Below are 17,932 nucleotides of genomic sequence, written 5' to 3'. Positions count from 1 at the left end.
ACATTTTTATTTGTATTGCATTTTTAACAGAGGGTCTTTGTCACAAAGCAGCTTTCCAAAGAACTGGCCCCCAAGAGTACGCCTAGGGCAGGGGTCGGCAACCCTGGTCCAGGAGAGCCGCAGGGTGTGCTGGCTTTCGTTGTTACTTGGCATTAATTGATCAATGAAAGCCATTGATTGCACAGTTAACTCACCTCACCTGGTTTCTTGGGTCTGAATCGGTTGCTTATTTTAAGGTGGAGACGAAAGCCAGCACACCCTGCGGCTCTCCAGGACCAGGGTTGCCGACCCCTGGCCTAGGGCAACAGTGGCAAGCAAAAACTCCAGGGCACTGTGATACCCATTGTTCTATGATTTATTAGTGAGCTTTAAGCTCATAAGGGAATTGGATTTTATCCAACCTCGAGACTGAAAAACGATCTACACGACGCCATCTTGATTTCAATTCCATATGGCGTTCAACAGTTTGCTTGGGGGCCCTTGGATCAGAAGATGTTGAAAACCCCTGGTTTAAAATGTATGTAATGCCTTATGCTGACTTAACACTTTAATGTGATGCTTTCCTTTTCCAACAATCTTGACATTTTCTTTTGTTTTCATTTTTTAGGGCAGAATCCTCTTCTAAGCTTTACAAGGTTTATTCAAGAAAAAACAATAGCCTGACGGATTTTGGTAAGGTAAGACATGTATTCTCACTGGTGTAGCGTTTAATGTTCTGGCATTGCAGCCATCAAAAGCAATGCTATTCAGTTAGCAAGACTGAATAACCCAGTGGTGATCACAGATGATATGTTTGTAGGGTAAAAGGTGAAGGTGGAAGCAGTGACTTGGTGTTGTAGCCTTAACAACATGGATGTCATTTATACATTGCATTGAGGGCCGGGACTCAAGTAGAGTAGGAGCACTCGTCTGGCAGTCGGAGGGTTGCCGGTTCGATCCTGCCCTGGGTGTGTCGAAATGTCCCTGAGCAAGACTCCTGATGAGCTGGTTGGTGCCTAGCATGGCAGCCAATCGCCATTGGTGTGTGAGTGCGTGTGTGCATGGGTGAATGAGAAGCATCAATTGTACAGCTCTTTGGATAAAGGCGCTATATAAATGCAGACATTTATCATTTACAGGCAGTGGTGCTGGAGATGAATCGGCTGGGGATGATGATTGACCTGTCCCACAGCTCCTGGGACACTGCCGAGGCTGTGCTGCACTTCTCCAAGGCCCCCGTGATCTTCAGCCACTCGTCCGCCTTCGCTGTGTGTGGCCACGAGCGGAACGTCCCTGACCAGCTGCTGCGCATGCTGGTCGGCCATTTTGTTTCCCCTTTGCTGAAACTGTGCCTAAGGTACCTTTACTTCATGCAGTGACACCTGGAAGGCAGCTGCTTTTAGAACAAGAGAACTAACAGTGGCAGTAGCTAGCTCAGGAGCATAGCTATGGATAGATTTGATAAAAAGAAACAAAAAATCGCCTGTGTAGGATTGTGTACGCATAGTTGGCTGAGCTGAACCCGCTGGCTGGCCTGCACTTTGCACAGCCTCCTTCCAGGTGTCACTGAGGGAAGGAAAGTACCATGGTCTGAAATGTTTCCCACAGGGAGGTCATTGAAAACAGACTCGTACATTCAGCTCAATAGCTTACATTTTCAGAAAAAACATTTCTGTAGCTGGGTATTTACTGAACATGCTCACTATTGTGTCTCATGGGGATTTTGAGGGCAATGCTGCTATTACCTGCTTGTGTCACTGCATTGCTGAATAAATGAATGAATACATTTTATTTCCTTATCAATTCCTTCACCAACCAGATGTCTGAATTGATGATGTTTGCCCCCTCGTTGCAGAAAGAAAACACAGGTGTCGTTATGGTGAACTTGCACAGTGGGTTTTTGGCTTGTGGTGACAAAGGAAATGTCTCTATTGCAGCTGGTGAGGAATACCTAACATTTAACCCATCTGAACTATCTCAACATGTTGATTGTTCTTCTTAATGCTGATGTTACAGTAGTGTGAACATGTATCAAAAAGCATGAGCACATAGGGGCTTTATTGTACTTTGACAGAAGCCAAATACATTTATTTCCATCCTGTTCTTTTCATAGCCTCCTGTCTTGTGTCTTACAGACCATTTTGATCACATAAAAAATGTGATTGGAGCTGAGTCCATAGGAATAGGCGGAGATTACGATGGGGCCAAAATGTAAGTGCGTTCCCCTTACGTAAGGAGGGAGAGCGTGTGTGATGGATCCTGTTGATCCGAAGGCAGGCTACTGAAAAGTCTGCTTCCCTAGGTTTCCTCACGGCTTGGAAGATGTGTCAACGTATCCGGCCTTGATCCAGGAACTTCTGCGCAGAAACTGGACAGAAGAAGAGCTGGCCGACCTCCTGAGGCGCAACTTCCTCAGGGTGTTTCACAGGGTGGAAGAAGTGAGTACAGTCGCCACGGAAACAAATTTAAAATGCATTAAGAACCAATGCAGAGTTTTTTCTTTTTAATTGATCAGTCTCCAACCGATGCTTTTCCAGGTACGTGATGAAATGGAATTGGTTCATCCAGGGGAAGAAGAGATCCCATTATTAGAGGCTGCAAACCCATGTCGCCTGATTCTGAGGCCTCCCACACAAACTATTAAATCAGACCCTTCAGTTTCTTCACATCCTAGCAAAGTAGTCCAACGTAGTCTTTTTCTGGTCACCATGTGTGTCATACTCATCCAACAGACTGTTTTCATGTAGTCTCCTGGTGTTCGCATTTTTTTTGTCTGCAGGCCCTATAGTTTACATCGCAAAGTCACGATCGCAGACTTTGTAAAGAGTCTTAGGGCATTGAATATTTAATGGAATTTTATTTTACCTTTGATTTTCAGAATTTAACTTTCATGAATCTTATAGTCAGTCTATTTTCCACATTATTTCATCCAGGGCATTTTCCCGGAGAATAAAATAGCCAATGTATAATCTTTTAAATGTAATCTTTGTATGAGATTCTGTAAATGGATGAGCTTGAGTCTACTCTACACCTGTTTTACACCCATAAACTAAATATTTCTGTCAGTTTAACTGATGAATATTGTAGAAGATTAACTGAAATGTACAGTATTTGGAATGCTGGGTATTTATTTTATGAAAAAAAAATGTTTTACAGAATGTATCTAGTCATAAAACATTTTCAAAACTCTTTCCACATTTGGGAAATATTTTAATAGTCTTGCCTATTGTAGGTGCAATTTCATTTATGAATGAAACATTTTTCCCCCAATATCTTTACTTTATATTACTTTATAACATTGATTCTAAATGCTATATAACTACATGTTTACAGCTGTGTCTGATGTGTACATGATGAATTTGACATGGTTTACAAAGAAGATCTATTTGAATCTAGCACGCATGGAACATGTTTTTTATGTCAGTTTATTATGTCAGTTTATTTATTATTTGGTGGGGGGTAGGTTTAATTGAGATTACAGTAAATATTATACGCAGGTTTAATTGAGATAACAGTGCAGCATTTTCTTTTGAATTCATTTTTAATTCATGTATTTTCTTTATTTACTTTGCTGGAAATTGTAGCCTGTGCGTTTAAAATTTTGAACAGTTTAATTGCACACACACACACACACACACACACACACACACTATTCAAAGTAAGTAAAATACCAAATATATATCTATATAAAGTGAACAGTGGAAAAATAACACATTTACAGGATCAAAAACTATTCTTAATCAGAAGTGAAACAAATGATGTTGTACAATTTGTCAAAGATGCCGTGGCCCTTGAATATTTTCTCAGATAAGCTGCCTGCATATTTTTGCCAACATTCACATCCATTTGCGATAACATCTTCAACAAAGGAACTATGTTGTAGCATACCTTGTACAGTATTTTATCAGGGAAGGTTAAAACAAATAAATAAGAAAATAAATAGGACATTTTTATCTCTCTAAAACCACGAACATCCAAAAGTTCTTTTTGCACTACATTTTGGTTGGTAATAAGGAACTTTACAGTGCTTCAATTGCCTTACAATGTTTGATGCTGATAAATAGTTAAGTAAAATTCTGTATTACTTCGTCCTTATTAGCTGCAACCAAATAAAACCACTTTTCATATAAAACTGCATATTTATGTGCTATATATACATATACAAATAGATATTTAAAAGGCAGCTATTGAATGAAGAGGTTTGGTTCTTTTCCAATCATTGCCTCAGTTCTCTTTGTTGGGAGCAATTGGTGGTACTTTTGTGTCAAAGGCATGTATCCTGGGGGCTGTGTTTTTCCGAAATATTTTATGAAAACATTGTTTTCTATGGCATTGCTTAAAAAAACGTAAAGGTTGTGCATTAGGCAATCCCATACGCAGCCGGTGTGTATTTCCTTGATGGGGCCAGGCGGAGTTGTGGTGTGCCAGGCGGAGTACATAGCGTCCTGTTTGGGTGATGCATGTTTGGCTGACGTAGCGGTCCTGTTTGGGCTGACGTAGCGGTCCTGTTTGGGCTGACGTAGCGGTCCTGTTTGGGTGATGCACGTTCGGCTGACGTAGAGGTCCTGTTTTGGCGATGCGTGTTGGGCTGATGTAGCGGTCCTGTTTGGGCGATGCATGTTTTGGCTGACGTAGCGGTCCTGTTTGGGTGATGCGTGTTTGGCTGACGTAGCGGTCCTGTTTGGGCTGACGTAGCGGTCCTGTTTGGGTGATGCACGTTCGGCTGACATAGCGGTCCTGTTTGGGTGATGCGCATTTGGCTGACGTCTCATCAGGAGTAGATGGTGATGACCTCCCGCCCTCCTCCTCTAACCAGCAGTACTCTCTCCAGGCCCTCTGTGAGAACCTCCAGGAACTCCATGTCTGTGGAACTGGTCAAGAAAGCAGCGCGGCCACCTGGTAGCTTTGGCGTTAGGCCTGGAATTCATGACCTTCAGGATCACATTACATTAATGGAATTTGGCAGACGCTCCTATCCAGTTGATTAGACTAAGCAGGGTTAAGGGCCTTGTTCAAGGGCAGATCTTGCAGCTGTGCAGATCTTATTGTGGCTACACTGGGGATCAAACTACCAACCTTGCGGGACCCAGTCATACACTACTGGCCACCCTGTTTTCACAATATTAAAATAATGTTGATACTCCAATTTTTTTAATCTCGGGGCAACATTGGCTCAGGCAGTAAGAGCAGTCGGAGGGTTCCCGGTTTGATTCCGCCCTGGGTTTGTCGAAGTGTCCCTGAGCAAGACACCTAACCCCTGACAAGCTGTTTGGTGCCTTGCATGGCAGCCAATCGCTGTTGGTGTGTGAGTGTGTGTATGGATGGGTGAATGAGGAGCATCAACTGGATAGTGCTTTGGATAAAGGTGCTATATAAATACCAACCATTTACCATTTACCATCTCTACCCTTAATTTGGGATGGCATGGAAGAAGACGTTTGTGCAGACTGCCTCAGTGTGCTGGCTTGTAAATGACAGTGGGATTGTGGTTGCTCAGAGTAGTTATCACGCTCGGCAGTTTGGTGTTTCTAGAGCTTTATCTGGCTTATCATCACTAACACACATGTCATTACTGACTTCCTATGAATTTTCTTTTTATCTCAAACCACATTTGAAGTGTTGCAATACTGTCACTTCTCTCACGGACGTCCTGTGCAAATGTCATTTCGCTCAGCCAGCTGTATGATCATTACCATGTATTTTTTCTTTCAGTATGTTTCCTTTCTCAAAGGCTCGTTTCATTTGCACAATAAAACCTTTTCCCATTTGGGAAATGGTTCAAGAAATGTGCTTGACACGGTCCGCTGCTTTGGGGGTCTTTTCATGAGAGAAAATGTGAAATAACAGAAGTTATGGACAGTGGTTGGCATGTGACTTCAAGTCACACAGTGCATCCGGAAAGTATTCACAGCACTTCACTTTTCCCACATTTTGTTATGTTGCAGCCTTATTCCAAAATGGAATAAATTCATTTTTTTTCCTCAAAATTGTGCACACAACACCCCATAATGTCAACATGAAAGAAGTTTTTTTGAAATTTTTGCTAATTTATTAAAAATGAAAAACTAAGAAATAACATGTACATAAGTATTTACAGCCTTTACTCAATACTTTGTTGATGCACCTTTGGCAGCAATTACAGCCTCAAGTCTTTTTGAATATGATGCCGCAAGCTTGGCACACCTATCTTTGGGCAGTTTTGCCCATTCCTCTTTGCAGCACCTCTCAAGCTCCATCAGGTTGGATGGGGAGCGTCGGTGCACTGCCATTTTCAGATCTCTCCAGAGATGTTCAATCGGATTCAAGTCTGGGCTCTGGCTGGGCCACTCAAGGACATTCACAGAGTTGTCCTGAAACCACTCCTTTGATATCTTGGCTGTGTGCTTAGGGTCGTTGTCCTGCTGAAATATTGAACCATCGCCCCAGTCTGAGGTCAAGAGCACTCTGGAGCAGGTTTTCATCCAGGATATCTCTGTACATTGCTGCATTCATCTTTACCTCAATCCTGACTAGTCTCCCAGTTCCTTCCGCTGCAAAACATCCCCACAGCATGATGCTGCCACCACCATGCTTCACTGTAGGGATGGTATTGGCCAGGTGATGAGCGGTGCCTGGTTTCCTCCAAACATGACGCCTGGCATTCACGCCAAAGAGTTCAATCTTTGTCTTATCAGACCAGAGAATTTTGTTTCTCATGGTCGCTTGAGAGTCCTTCAGGTGCCTTTTGGCAAACTCCAAAAGGTGCCTTTTACTAAGGAGTGGCTTCCGTCTGGCCACTCTACCATACAGGCCTGATTGGTGGATTGCTGCAGAGATGGTTGTCCTTCTGGAAGGTTCTCCTCTCTCCACAGAGGAACGCTGGAGCTCTGACAGAGTGACCATCAGGTTCTTGGTCACCTCCCTGACTAAGGCCCTTCTCCCTCGATTGCTCAGTTTAGACAGGCGGCCAGCTCTGGGAAGAGTCCTGGTGGTTTCCGAACTTCTTCCATTTACGGATGATGGAGGCCACTGTGGCTCATTGGGACCTTCAAAGCAGCAGAAATGTTTCTGTTGCCTTCCCCAGATTTGTGCCTTGAGACAATCCTGTCTCGGAGGTCTACAGATAATTCCTTTGACTTCATGCTTGGTTTGTGCTCCGACATGCACGGTCAACTGTGGGACCTTATATAGACAGGTGTGTGCCTTTCCAAATCATGTCCAATCAACTGAATTTACCACAGGTCGACTCCAATTAAGCTGTAGAAACATCTCAAGGTTGATCAGTGGAAACAGGATGCACCTGAGCTCAATTTTGAGCTTCATGGCAAAGGCTGTGAATACTTATGTACATGTGATTTCTTAGTTTTTTAATAAGTTTGCAAAAATCTAAAAAAAAACTTTTTTTTTCACATTGTCATTATGGGGTATTGTGTGTAGAATTTGGAGGAAAAAAATGAATTTAATCAATTTTGGAATAAGGCTGTAAGATAACAAAATGTGGAAAAAGTGAAGCGCTGTGAATACTTTCCGGATGCACTGTACATAATAACACTGTGTGAAACACTGTCGATAATTCTATTAAGTAATACTTTTTTTTAGTATAGAATATGGGTAATAAGGCGGCATGGATGGTGCAGTGGGTAGCACTGCCGCCTCACAGCAAGGAGGTCCAGGGTTCGAATCCCCGTTGGCTGGGGCCTCTCTGTGCGGAGTTTGCATGTTCTCCCCGTGTCTGCGTGGGTTTCCTCCCACAGTCCAAAGACATGCAGGTTAGGCTGATTGGAGAGTCTAAATTGCCCATAGGTATGAGTGTGTGAGTGAATGGTGTGTGTGCCCTGCAATGGACTGGCGACCTGTCCAGGGTGTATTCCTGCCTTTCGCCCAATGTATGCTGGGATAGGCTGCAGCCCCCCTCCGACCCTGTTCAGGATAAGCGGGTTAGGATAATGAACGAATGATTGAATATGGGTAATAAAATAGCAAGCAACTCTGCTGTGCTCATGTCTGAAGGATACAGTTCTCGTCTCCCTCTGAGTTCCTGGGGGGTCCGGGCATGTTGAGCAGCACGAGCCGAGCATCGTGGGACCTGTTGACGATCACCTCGTTCAGCTTGACCGCTGTGTGCATCCGCCGTACGTTGGACTGGTCTCTGTGATGCACACAAGCACGCCGACGGTCAACAAGCTGGACGACATCTCAACCCAATGCACAGTCATGCAGCGGTAAGGCAAAGCTGAAGTCAGCATGTAGCGATAAGGCCAAGGAAATCAAGAAACACATAGTGATTGGAATTTAGGAAGATGCTGTCAATGGTGCGCTCAACCTTTGATATTGAAAGGCTGGGACATGAGATTCACTCCATTAAGGAATTTTTTTTTGCTGTAATTTCCTGACAATCTAAGGTAAGGAGCTTAAACAGAACATGGCATTAAGTGCTGTACCGTAGATCCTAAACTGATGCACAATTGCTTAAGGCGATACAAACAAAATTGAAATGGAAAGTATCCAGGGGAGATGATACCATGTATGTATCACAGCACTGCAGGAAAGGGCAGATGATTCCGTGTCGGGGCTCTATGAAGAACAGCTTACCATGCCCCTGTTTGATGTGGGGCTAACTTACGGCTTGATGCTGATGAGTTCTCTGAAGTTTTCTGGGGCGTTGGCTCTGTTCCTCTTCTCTGCGTCGTACTTGTCCTTGGTCCAGGTCATTTGGTTGTTTTCGGGCACTGACTCTGTCACTTCCTCCTCTTCGTCAGAATACAAGCTTCCCATTCGGATGAGAGAGTGCCTGTCCTTCACCAGCTGGGCCTGTAGACAGGAAATGAGTGAACTTTTTTTTTTATTTGCTGCCAACCATGCAAATGCAAGTTAGCCCATTTGTCAAATATCCTATTCAACAGGCACTATAGTGTTTGTGGGACACGTATGACTGGTTTCTTTTTCATGCAGAATGTTGATGCAGGTGATATGGCCATGTGAGCAAACACACCTCCCTGTCTCTCTCAGCACTCGACAGTCTCATCTGGCGCAGCATCTGGGATCTCTGCTCCATCATCAGGGTGCGCTCGTACGTGTACGCCGAGATGTCGCTGTCATGCTGGAAGGAATAGGAGAAACAACAAGATGCAGTATGTTTCCGTTTGAAGCTAATTGCCGTAATATTCCCAAGTGCTCCAAGAGAACAGCTTGAGCTAAGGAGGTTGTGAATGTCCGAAAACATGCAGCAATTAGACAAGCAGAAATGTTCAAGGAACGGCTCCATTCCTCCACCTACCATCTCCACCACCTCTACCTCAGCCTCTATTCGAAGCTGATACAGAAACGTGGCCAAGTCCTTCTTCATCTGAATGCTGTTGTCGTCCATTTGGGCCACGGTGAAGATGCGCATCTTGCACTTCCTCCAGACCTTAACCATGGAAAATGAAGCACACGTTTTTCAGCTGAGCAGCTCCTGGAACAGAGGCTTGCTAAAACACTGTTTCTGCACTGTGTGGCACGACCAGATTGGCTACTGTGACTGTGGTGCTTCATTACATTACATTAAATTAAAGGCATTTAGCAGACGCTCTTATCCAGAGCGACGTACAATGAAGTGCAACTCAAACTCAGGGACAAGTGCCATGAGGACCCTAGAGGAAAGTGCAGTTCCGAGTCCTAGCATAATCACAATCAACTTACCAACTAGCATATTGCAGCTAGAGTACTACAATAACTATACATAAGTGCTCTTATAATCTATGGCATACACAAGGCGAATCATGGCAGTGAAGTAGGGAGGGGAAGGTGCGGCCTTCAGCATTGCTCCTCACCTTGTGTTGTTTGAGGAGGAAGGGTAGCAGCATGAGCATCCCGCCATCGTGGACGATCCACCACACGTCGATGTTTCCGTCGGTGAAGCGCTCATGGTTGCTGGGGTAGAAGGACACGTTCTTGGGCACCATCAGGGCGAGATGGGCGGCGGTGGTGCAGCGGACCGTGTCTATGGAGCAACGGGTGAAAAGGTGGGTGGTAAAATCAGCTGGAGGACATATCTAAGAGACACATTTACTGTACTTCTTCGTGTCCTCATTCTCGGATACTTGACATATGTAGGTACAGTACATTCCAATATTCCTCCAGGTCAGCAGCTAGTCTTGTGAATGCTGAATTTTTTAACTGATTACCTTTAGATAACACTTAAGTTCCCTGTGCGTGGACAATTATCTATATCATAATCTGAACACATTTTATATTTAACAAGATAAACAAAATATCCCTGATGTTACCTTTTCCATTGTTATTTACACATGTAAAATATTTATAATCTATTTTAAAATGTCTCACACATAACTGACTGTGTTTGTGTGTTTTAAAAATTCTTGTGGACAATTCAATTTAACATTGCGAGTGAAAAACAGATGTTCTGCCTGTAAGGTTTATAGGCGAGGCTCATTTCCAACTTCAGTCCCCAATGAGGCTTTTTTTCATTGCAGTTTTCCACCAAACTGCATGTTTTCTGTTCCCGTAACCGGTCTCAGCTGAATTAACCTTCAATCAGACAAGCAGGGAGTGCAGCCTCGGGGTGGACTTACTGATGAAGGTCTTCCAGGCCCGGGGATCCTCACTCTGTCTCCAGCCGTACGGCCAGCCCATCACCACTGTGTTGTGCTTCATGCCTCCTAGGCCACAGGACTGGATGAGGTGGGCAATTCCCTCCCGCAGCTTGGTGGCGACCACCACCTGGCAGAAGCCTTTCACCTTTTCTATTTCCATCATGTTCTTTATGGTCTGGTGAAGACAAACATACTATCAGGCATAAAGACTGTATAGATACAGACAAATACATCCTTAACTGATGTAATCATACTGTTGAATGCTATCTTGAAAGTGCAAACTAAACTTAAAAAGTTAAGTTAGTTTAAATTAAGTTGTTTTTCTGGTGCCATCTATACTTGCTATGGAAAATGATAATGATAAACTAGTATAGTATATCTTAACAAATAATCACAATAATAGCTTAGTTTTAGCCTGGTTAGAGAAGTCCCAAATATCAGCTGGACAGTCTGGGCAGTAGCAGATCTACCTGCTCTGATGCCTGGGTCTCTCCGAAGCTTTCCAGGTAGTTGCCCTGGATGACGGAGCCCACGATGGTCAAACCCTTGCCGGCTTTCAGCTGGGAGGCAAAGGTGAGCAGCCGGGGGTATTTCACGTGGAGGTCCTCATCCAGCTTCAGCAGCACCAGCAGTTGTGGTCTGAGGAGGACGGGGTAGGGGCGCATGCTAACAGCACTTATCTGAAAGCGGGTGGCTTCAACCCTGGCTAATGTTGCAGTTTGTGACCTTGGAATTATATTGTCCTGCTGTATCTGTGTTCTGGGTGGTTTTGGCTTCAAAGCTTTCACATACTAACACAGCGAAACTGAAATGCTGGGCAGATCAAAATGAGACGCCCTAAGCGTTCTCTGAATGGACAATCAATGTACATCAATGTCCCATCAAATTACCCTATAAATGACATGTTTATGCCACCAACCACATTTTTGTCAGAAATGTCAGTAAGAACCTTATAAATCTTGTCTGGAGTTTATGTTGTGGGTGATGTCCCAGCAGACCTTACCTCCAGTTTTTGGTGTGGGGTGGTCCGGCCTCCAGCCGAAGGAGCGCATAGCGGGCCGCACTCAGAGACAGACCTCGGATCCCGTCTCCCCACTCCTTCTCCGCTCTGCCAAAGAAACAGCCAATGGTAGCTCACATTCGCTTCCCTTCAACCCATCGTGTTCCAAACCAAAGCCTTCTTTTCACTCTATTGATCAGGCCTTTGAATCCAAATTCGGCCATGTTTTTATTTTCTCCCGGGTAATTACATTACATTACATTATTGGCATTTGGCAGACTCTCTTATCCAGAATGACATACAGTTGATTAGACTAAGCAGGGGACAATCCGCCCCTGGAGCAATGCAGGGTTGCTCAAGGACCCAACGGCTGTGCGGATCTTATTGTCGCTACACCAGGATTAGAACCATCGACTTTGCATGTCCCAGTCATTTACCTTAACTTGTCCCATCTGCTTTCAAATGTTTTACACACTCATACTTCAGCAGCTATAATAGGTTCACAATTTATATTTTAAAAAGCTGCCATTTCTGTCACTAACAAGGGTCATAGACAAGGCATACCCCTGGTACTCGATGTACTTGTAGATCATGCCTGCAATGCCCATGGCCACAATAGCATAGTACCAGGAGGAGATGAACATCAACGCCAGGCACATACTCATACCCAGGAAGGATAGGGCCCTGGTGGAGAGACAGAGCAAAGGAATTATTGGAAACACGCCATAGTACACGGGTTATTACTGTTGTGATAGGGCTGAGAGGGCAAGCTATGAGAGAGAGAGAGAGAGAGAGAGAGAGAGAGAGCAAGCTATGAGTGAGTCAGCAAGCAAGCTATGAGAGAGAGAGAGAGAGAGAGAGAGAGAGAGAGAGAGAGAGAGAGAGAGAGAGAGAGAGAGAGAGAGAGAGATAGAGGGAGAGCTGAGAGAGAGAGGGAGAGCTGAGAGCTATCATACACATATTACAGTACCACGGCACATGGACTATGATTACTGTGAAATGTGTTACAAATACAATTAAAATGCTTGTCCAAAGATATGTGCTTATGTTCAGCTCCATAGAACAAAAAACATAAACATTTGCGTGGATAAAGGCTGAAAAGAAGCCAATATTGTCAGAGTCATTAATTACCAGAAACGCCATGATTACATCACTGAAGATAGTTACAGTGAAGTTAAAAAGATGAAGTTCCTGGAAACCATATGTTGCTGATTAAAATGGCATCCTGTTCTCACCAGTGATAGTATTTAAACCGTGGCCTCCAGTTGGGGGTGCGGAGAAGAGTCTGCACTGCACATGCCAGGTTTACAAACAGATAGCACATCAGAAAAAACCTGGAGAGGAAACACACAAAACAACAATGACAGAAGACACTCTGGACATTGCTTTCATGGGATACCAAGTTACAGACACTGAGATTGTAATGTACTCACATGAAGAGGGTGGGATGGGGGGATGGCATTACTCACATGAAGAGGGTGGGGTGGGGGGATGGCATTACTCACATGGAGAGGGTGGGGTGGGGGGATGGCATTACTCACATGGAGAGGGTGGGGTGGGGGGATGGCATTACTCACATGGAGAGGGTGGGGTGGGGGGATGGCATTACTCACATGGAGAGGGTGGGATGGGGGGATGGCATTACTCACATGGAGAGGGTGGGGTGGGGGGATGGCATTACTCACATGAAGAGGGTGGGGTGGGGGGATGGCATTACTCACATGGAGAGGGTGGGGTGGGGGGGTGTACTCACATGGAGAGGGTGGGGTGGGGGGATGGCATTACTCACATGGAGAGGGTGGGATGGGGGGATGGCATTACTCACATGGAGAGGGTGGGGTGGGGGGATGGCATTACTCACATGAAGAGGGTGGGATGGGGGGATGGCATTACTCACATGGAGAGGGTGGGGTGGGGGGATGGCATTACTCACATGGAGAGGGTGGGGTGGGGGGATGGCAGTACTCACATGAAGAGGGTGGGATGGGGGGGTGGACTCACATGGAGAGGATGGGATGGGGGGATGGCATTACTCACATGGAGAGGGTGGGATGGGGGGATGGCATTACTCACATGGAGAGGGTGGGATGGGGGGATGGCATTACTCACATGGAGAGGGTGGGGTGGGGGGATGGCATTACTCACATGAAGAGGGTGGGGTGGGGGGATGGCATTACTCACATGGAGAGGGTGGGATGGGGGGATGGCATTACTCACATGGAGAGGGTGGGGTGGGGGGATGGCAGTACTCACATGAAGAGGGTGGGGTGGGGGGATGGCAGTACTCGCATGAAGAGGGTGGGATGGGGGGGGTGTACTCACATGGAGAGGATGGGGGCCACCATGTCCAGAGATGCGATCAGGATGCCCAGCTCTGCGATCAGGGCCGTCAGCAGCAGGGCCCAGGTCGGCTCTCCGTTGGCCTTGCCATGCCCAAACACCTAGAGCATGAGCAGCACACCCGTTAAGCCTGGAGCACATATACAGGCTGCAAGTAGGATTTCACTGATATCGATTGTATTATTTTCAGATTTTAAACTGCCTTTGCCATTTAATGACGCACTGAGCAGAAACAGAGGATAGCTGAATCATGGCAGGAGAAACGGAGGTCCCATGTCAGCTTGGGAACACACCCTGAGGAAAGGAATGATGTTGTCCTTGGCGATAGCCTGCAGGAGGCGCGGTGCCCCCGTCAGGGACTGAAGCCCCGCCCCCACGGTGGAGAAGAAAGAACCAATCACAATGACCCAGGGGGAGGGCCAGGACAGCGTGCCCACCACCAGGTTCTTACTCACGGCATCACCAAACCTGCAGGGCACAGCGGAGCCAGCCAATCACAAATCACAATGCTGCTGCCAATGGCATCTAGGTACATGCAATACAGCCAAATGCTCCATGTTACAGAGCTAAAGTATCTTCAACAAAGTCAGTGAAATAGAGCAAAATGCTCCATGTTACAGAGTTAAAGTGTCTTCAACAAAGTCAGTGAAATAGAGCAAAATGCTCCATGTTACAGTGTCTTCTGCAAATTACAACACATTTTAAAGATTGTGCTTTTTGATACAAAAACAGGATCTCAGTAGGGCATCAAAGTCAGCTGTTTATTGCACCATGAGGAAATTACTCATCAGAGTTTAAAAATGTCTTTTTGACACATAAAACAGGATACCAGAAAATCAGATTAATTGAAATGATGTTGAACTTCTGATCCACCAGATAAACAACTATATATGTGAAACTACAGTAATGCCAGATCACTTACTTGTCTCTCAGCACCACCCCTTCAATGCATGCCCCAAACAGCACCACTGAGCTGAAATCTGCAGCACGCTGTCATGGAAAGCTGCGTTTTACACAGTAGACCCATTAAATGCCATTGAATTTCAGAATAAATGAAATCGCCATTGCATCACCATTGTCCTATAGTATTGTATTGCTGCAGTAGGATCATATCACATCATATTGGTCTCTTGGACACCAAAAAAGGATACAGACTAAGGATGTGGTGGTTATAGCCAAAATGGTTCCCACGGGGATGGACTTCTGTGCATCTTTGAGGTCTCCTGATCTGTTAGAGCCAGCCATGATACCTGAGGGGAGGGGGGGGGGGGTGCATACATTTTGAAAAATGGTCACAGTACATAAGGACTCATAACATCTCAAATTGAATTATATTGTTCCAATAAGTTAGGCATGTGTACAGAAAAAATGGGGATATGGCTTCTATTTGCCATTACACGTACTCTGGTATGAAAGCTATGATTTACTCAGTTGTTGTAAAGACACCAGGAGGCTCATTAAAAATGGCAGTCACAATGAAAATGTGTCTATACTAAAAGTAGAATTTTGTTAGTGATTTTCAGTCCGGACAGGAAATCAGCTTTGAGTTATGTTGCTTTGAATTTTTTTTGAAAACACGCATCTGTATCTGCCCTTTTATATATTGACAGGAGTTATGTCTGTTTATAATTTACCGCACCATGCAGTATGGCTTCAATATTGTTGCAGTCCTGTGGTCATTTGCCATTTGAAAACTTGCATGTGGTGTTTCAGCCGAAACCCCCCTGGTGGGCTGTTATCTGTTTGTTATTTGTGTCACGTTATTTGTGTCACTAGAGAAGCATAAGTATGTTTGATTAATTGTGAATTTGGTTATTTTGGTGCATAAGTGATGAACAGTTTTTTTAACAATGTGTAATAAGAATTTGATTGGATATAATTTGGGAGCAGAACGGGAAGAAAAGAAGCTAAGCATTGCGGGATTTGTACGAGGAAGTATGTAATTATACTACTAAATCACGCTTTGCATATTCATCCCAATACAAAGGAACCTCAAAAGTTGCCATTCGCACCTGAGGCAGAGGGGAAAAAGATCCCGACGAGAACCATGAAAGAGGTGGCGATATCAGCGGACACATAAAGGTACAAATTCTCCTGGGCACCATGAACATCTGCAGATGGCAAGGTCTCCTTCTCCAAGATCTGGCCTTTCTCCAGATAGGCACTCCACATGTTCTCTGCAAAGCATGAATAAAAACTTAGTTGTTCCACATGCAGTACCTGCAGACACAAACACGGGGTTGACTGTTGTTTTCGTGAATTTCAGCAAAGTCAGTGACATACAGCCAAATGCTCCATGTTACAGAGTTAAAGTGTCTTCAACAAAGTCAGTGAAATACAGCCAAATGCTCCATGTTACAGAGTTAAAGTGTCTTCAACAAAGTCAGTGAAATACAGCAAAATGCTCCATGTTACAGAGTTAAAGTGTCTTCAACAAAGTCAGTGAAATACAGCAAAATGCTCCATGTTACAGAGTTAAAGTGTCTTCAACAAAGTCAGTGAAATACAGCAAAATGCTCCAAGTTACAGAGTTAAAGTGTCTTCAACAAATTACAGCACATTTTAAAGATTGTGCTTTTTGATACAAAAACAGGATCTCAGAAGGTCATCAAAGTCAGCTGTTTATTGCACCATGAGGAAATTACTCAATGACGCATTATAAATGGTTTCGAACAAACAATATGATAGAACTGTTTATGTTCTTACAGCTTGTAAACGAGTCTTCATGAAATGTTTTCAGTTTGTGCTGGAAATGTTCACAGGGTTGACTGTTGTTATCGTAAATTTCAGCAATATTCAGATTTAGTTTGCTATAAATATTGTCAGTCTGTCAGTTATTTTGTTTATTTAATATTTAAAGATGTGGAAGGATGTGGAATAAAGCAAAGAGCCCCCAAAATGAAAATCTAACAACATAAAGGTTGGGAAAGCATTTACATAACAGCCAAATAACTAAGCAAAGAAGGCTGACCACACTGCTGTCTACTGCTGTGCTGGCAACACGTTTCAAGACCAAGATTATCAGGCAGCTTCCCACCTATAAATTATACAGCGGATAGGTCCGGTCCATTGTCTCTATTGGTCAGTTTGCGTTCCACGAAAATCCACGATATAATGGAATGTGCAGCGGGGATACATTATTCCTACTAACGTTAGCTAACGTTAGTACCGTTGCTTCGATAGTGGAGTGGGGGATACATTATTGCTAGCTAACCTTCACAATACCGTTGCTTAGCAACCAATAAACTACTGTTCAGTGGAAGAATACATTCACCATAAAACATAATTCCTTTAAAAATACATTCATTTAAAGTTTGTCTTGTCTTTCTTTAGTGAAATTTCGAAAGTAGTAACCGTTGTATAAAAGCGTTATGGAACTAGTAGCTGTGGTATATCGTGGATATTTTTCACAGCTAGGGGGTGTAATGGCACTCCGCTTCACTCGTGTCTAACTACCCTGCTAGCTGTGCCAATATCCACTATATACCACAGCTTCTAGTTCTATAACGCTTAATTTGACACCAGACCCTTTCCTAGATATCTTATGGGAACTTTTCGAAGAATTCCAGGAAGAGACATGGGCCTACAGTCCTACCTCTGATTATTCCGCTGGCCAGCCCAGGTATGCCCTGGATCTCTGTGACATTGTTCTGCATGAAGAACTTGTCACACTCCTGGCCGCTCATGTTTCTGGCATTGCAGAAGTTCTCCCACAACTTGCTAGGGACGGTTGTGTTTCCTTCCACCACTGTTTTTTCACAGACGTCAAACCGGTCTCTGACTAAGGTCCTGTTTCCCAACATGCAAATCCTTAAAAAGAACACAGTGAGGATTGATGTGGGCGTGCTTTGTACTGTGACCTTTGTACTTTTATATTGCCATAGCCGGCAGCCAGGGATAGTGACTGTATACAGGCAAATGCAATAGTGTTGACACAGTGTCAGCTTTTGTTTTTAGCTCTGTACTCCAACGCAATCAATTTGAAATAAAACAACAAATACGAGGTAGTTTTGCAGCAAATTCAGCAAATTTGTAGTAC

General features: G+C 44.3%; 2 protein-coding genes across 8 annotated transcripts in view; one reads left to right on the top strand and one right to left on the bottom strand.

Moving 5' to 3' along the window:
* The window catches only part of dpep2 (dipeptidase 2), a 28,651-nt gene extending 25,481 nt beyond the window's left edge, over window positions 1-3,170 (top strand). For 6 of the 7 annotated variants that reach the window (XM_061221529.1, XM_061221530.1, XM_061221527.1 and 3 more), the window contains 6 exons: window positions 608-677; window positions 1,119-1,295; window positions 1,835-1,919; window positions 2,115-2,190; window positions 2,282-2,417; window positions 2,517-3,170. In XM_061221529.1, the coding sequence (XP_061077513.1) occupies window positions 608-677; window positions 1,119-1,295; window positions 1,835-1,919; window positions 2,115-2,190; window positions 2,282-2,417; window positions 2,517-2,726 (754 nt within the window). In that variant the 3' untranslated portion in view covers window positions 2,727-3,170. Of the gene's footprint in view, window positions 1-607; window positions 678-1,118; window positions 1,296-1,834; window positions 1,920-2,114; window positions 2,191-2,281; window positions 2,418-2,494 lie in introns of all 7 variants that reach the window. The other variant, XM_061221525.1, reaches the window with a different exon arrangement.
* A 331-nt stretch (window positions 3,171-3,501) lies between these two features.
* slc12a4 (solute carrier family 12 member 4) overlaps window positions 3,502-17,932 on the bottom strand; it is a 31,638-nt gene continuing 17,207 nt past the window's right edge. The window contains exons 8-24 of the mRNA XM_061221520.1: window positions 17,489-17,703; window positions 15,906-16,070; window positions 15,045-15,143; window positions 14,816-14,873; window positions 14,187-14,361; window positions 13,876-13,994; window positions 12,789-12,887; window positions 12,118-12,237; window positions 11,557-11,661; window positions 11,024-11,192; window positions 10,533-10,728; window positions 9,771-9,940; window positions 9,236-9,367; window positions 8,951-9,058; window positions 8,582-8,769; window positions 7,974-8,107; window positions 3,502-4,842 (exon numbers count right to left, since the gene is read on the bottom strand). Of these exons, the coding sequence (XP_061077504.1) occupies window positions 4,751-4,842; window positions 7,974-8,107; window positions 8,582-8,769; window positions 8,951-9,058; window positions 9,236-9,367; window positions 9,771-9,940; window positions 10,533-10,728; window positions 11,024-11,192; window positions 11,557-11,661; window positions 12,118-12,237; window positions 12,789-12,887; window positions 13,876-13,994; window positions 14,187-14,361; window positions 14,816-14,873; window positions 15,045-15,143; window positions 15,906-16,070; window positions 17,489-17,703 (2,344 nt within the window). The 3' untranslated portion in view covers window positions 3,502-4,750. The remainder of the gene's footprint in view (window positions 4,843-7,973; window positions 8,108-8,581; window positions 8,770-8,950; window positions 9,059-9,235; window positions 9,368-9,770; window positions 9,941-10,532; window positions 10,729-11,023; window positions 11,193-11,556; window positions 11,662-12,117; window positions 12,238-12,788; window positions 12,888-13,875; window positions 13,995-14,186; window positions 14,362-14,815; window positions 14,874-15,044; window positions 15,144-15,905; window positions 16,071-17,488; window positions 17,704-17,932) is intronic.

The sequence above is a fragment of the Conger conger genome, chromosome 15, assembly GCF_963514075.1.
Source record: "Conger conger chromosome 15, fConCon1.1, whole genome shotgun sequence".
NCBI classification, from domain to species: Eukaryota; Metazoa; Chordata; class Actinopteri; order Anguilliformes; family Congridae; genus Conger; species Conger conger.
Note: the sequence above shows the minus strand (reverse complement) of the source record. Positions and strands in the feature narration are given on the sequence as shown.